This window comes from Cucurbita pepo, chromosome 3 (genome assembly GCF_057944985.1).
Source record: "Cucurbita pepo subsp. pepo isolate OVF chromosome 3, ASM5794498v1, whole genome shotgun sequence".
In the NCBI taxonomy this organism is placed as follows: Eukaryota; Viridiplantae; Streptophyta; class Magnoliopsida; order Cucurbitales; family Cucurbitaceae; genus Cucurbita; species Cucurbita pepo.
Window position 1 is genome coordinate 5,864,727 of NC_141800.1, and position 3,312 is coordinate 5,868,038.

Below are 3,312 nucleotides of genomic sequence, written 5' to 3' on the forward strand. Positions count from 1 at the left end.
GGTACATAAAATTTATGAATAAAATGGTTAGATTTTTAAGAATAGATTGTCTAGCATCTACTCTAAAGACCGTTCCACCCTACCTAAGTTTTCATCCCAAAAAATCCAAAGCACAGAGTGCAATATTTTCTATAAAGTGTCTTGTAATATCTTCTGATATCAATAAAGAGTGTTTGTAATCTCTTTTCGAATGGTGTTCTCCCAAAGAATTATATTCAATATAGGATCCTAGGTAACCTCCCAAGTTTGGAGTACCCAATCATGAATGTGGTCACCAACAGTAGACAATGCACTTGAGAGCTTTTGGGGTTTGATGATTGTAGCACCACGTTGTTGAACCGTGGTAACAAACTCTCAATTCAACCATGTATCATCAGCAACAAGCTCATAGATAGATTTCTCCTGCCTAGAGATAACTCAGTAACATGGTTGACCTTCGGGTATTTTGTAGTTGAATGATTACCCGAAATGATAAACCAATTCAGCATTTTAAGGCCGTTTGACCCAGAGAAGGATCTTAAACAACTCTCCCCAATTTCCCGATCATGGAAATGGATGACAACCACCTCGAAAAAGGAAACTTCAAAAAAGTAAAAATAAAAAATAAAAATTCATAATTCATAATCCATAATCCTGTAAATGGATTATTGGCCCGTATTGAATATCCAAAAATTAAAAGAAAAAGGGTAAGAAAACGCATAAGTGGATCATGGCCCACAAACATAGAGAATTGGCTTCACCGATCCGCAAGCTTCACAGTGCACATTTAAGACGATCGGTGGTAGTTTCGGCGCCGGACGGTTTCGACCACAATCAAATCTCGAGAGAGATAGAGAGATGGGAGCTGGGTGGGGACGGTGGTTCAAATTAGCCGCCGTTGTGGCGGTGGTGGCGATTCTAAGAGAATTAGGGAAGCTATACGGATGGGAAATTGACAGAGAAGCGGCTCTCAAGGTTTTCGGCCAATGGTCAGATCGCTTGGGGGTATGGGCCATGCCTGCGTATGTCGGCATCCATACCTTCACACTTGCACTCTGTTTGCCCTACGCCGTCTTCTTCGAAGCCACTGCTTCTTTGCTCTTCGGCTTCTTCCCTGCCGTCATTTGCGTTTTCTCTGCCAAGGTGCTTGGGGCTTCCCTCTCCTTCTGGATCGGCAGGTTTCATCTCTAATTTCTTGCCACATGATTTTGCTTTATTAGATTCTGAGTTCATGTAAGGCTTATGATATATCGTAATATGAAATCGTCTGCTCGTTGTATGGAATTAGGTTGGAATTTTCTAGCTATAGTTTAAGATGTGTTTGTTGATTGGACAGTTTTCTTTTGTTCGCATCTTGGGATCTTTTATCTGTTCTATATTTTAATTGTAAGTGGATGCCACGAAATGGATTCCTTTTCGCTGATGCTGTAGTTTGAAGATAGATGTTCAAGACTTCCTTAGTCTGTGTAGATAAGTGAAATGATACACGTTTTGCTGGTTGTACATAAGAATAGTTAGCATTGTGTTCAAAAGAATCTTTGCTTGGAATCTAAAGGGATGAGGATAGCCACAAAGAAGCTGAATCATTATGTTAGGGAAGTACTGATGTAGGTTCAATTGATTAAATGACTCCACCCATCTTTTAGCTGGAAAGGTGCCATGAAAGTAGAGGTAATCTAGTCATCTGATGGTCTTTTACAAAAAGTGCTCAAACTTGTGGACTAAGTATAGTTATGATGTTCTACAATTTGTTGCTAGTGGTCAACCGATCATGGAGTTTTAGATTTCCAAATACCTTTTGTCTAAGCAGCTACCAAGGATTTGTTTCATTTGAAAAAGTTGTAGAAACAGGGATCCAATGATTTTTAAAAAAACAGCACACTCCCTCCATTGATGAGCTTTTTGAGGTCAACATACTTGAATGGATGCCAGAGAGCAGTGGATTCTTTACCTGCAAATTGGTGTTCGTACTCAATCCACCTTTAGCAGAAAACAAAGGGTTGTTGTATGACTCTTCATTTCTTTAGCTATCATCAATGATTGCAATCAACCATTTAGAATTGATTAATATATGCATTTCAAAGTTAGTTTGACCAATAAATTGCTTGTTTTTCTAATATACTTTATTTCTGTCATCTTTTTGATTGGGACGTGGTGTGATCTGACAGGCTTTATTTGATTGTTTATATAAAATGTTTGAAGAGTCTCTTGATTGGTTCTTTTGAATTCCCATTCTCTATCCCTCTTCTCAATCTCAAGCCAAGGTCATCTTTTGTTCAGGTTACTTTTTAAGAATTCAAGTTCAGCTATGGAGTGGGCTCAGAGGAACAAATACTTCCATCTTCTTTCTAGAGGAGTAGAGCAAGATGGTTGGAAATTTGTCCTTCTTGCCCGCTTTTCACCGATCCCCTCGTACGTTATAAATTATGCTCTTGCTGCAACCAAAGTTGGGTTCTTTCTTGACTTTCTGCTACCTACTGTAATCGGATGTATGCCAATGATACTTCAGAACACGTCGATTGGCAGTCTCGCCGGTGCTGCAGTTGCTTCAGCGTCTGGCTCCCAGAAATCTCAGATATGGTCATACATTTTTCCTGTACTTGGTATTGGGTCGAGCATTCTTATTTCCTTGAGGATTAAGAAGTACTCTAGTGGACTCAAAATGGCCGAAAGTTCCTCTAGTGTTGAAAGGAGTGACAGTGTTGAGCCATCCAAAGCCAAGGAGTTTAAGAAAACTCAATAGTTTTTAGTAACAGATGAGTTATTTACAAACTCTTAGATGATATATTTTCATTCATGATATTCATACCCTGGAGATCAGTGTCTACGACATTTTTCCCCTTAAGAAGTTAGTAGATTTATGGCATATTTTAGTCTTCTGATTTTGTAGTAACCGTTCACTCGCATTAATCCAAGCCTATGATGACATACAAGTAAACTGAGAGATGGATACTCGGATGAAATATCCTTGGAGGAGATGGGCACTAATTTCCAGAAGTTTAGGAGGGTTATCTTATATAGTAAACACTTTACTATAATTGATCTCGATTGTTTTATACATTCCATCATATATACTTGATATCTATTTATCATACTATACTATGAAATTATATGTTTTACCTTGTATGAAGTTTGTCATAAATACTTCAGTAATCACATGTACCATAATAAACTTACATATATGTGAGATTTTCATCACTCTAAAAATCTTTCATAACCACATTTTGTGATTCTATTTTTTTAGTCTTTGAATCGGCCATCAAGGAACCTACATCTATGATGAGATGTAACACAAATTTTTAACTTGGTTGTAATTATGAATACTCATAAATG

At 37.8% G+C, this 3,312-nt stretch overlaps 1 protein-coding gene across 1 annotated transcript; it reads left to right on the forward strand.

Annotated features, from left to right (window-relative positions):
* The first annotated feature begins 739 nt into the window (after positions 1 to 739).
* Positions 740 to 3,076, forward strand: LOC111784712 (uncharacterized). Its single transcript, XM_023665326.2, has 2 exons — positions 740 to 1,157; positions 2,260 to 3,076. Exons 1-2 carry the CDS (start codon positions 838 to 840, stop codon positions 2,720 to 2,722), a joined length of 783 nt encoding a protein of 260 aa, XP_023521094.2. The 5' UTR covers positions 740 to 837; the 3' UTR covers positions 2,723 to 3,076.
* Positions 3,077 to 3,312: the final 236 nt, after the last annotated feature.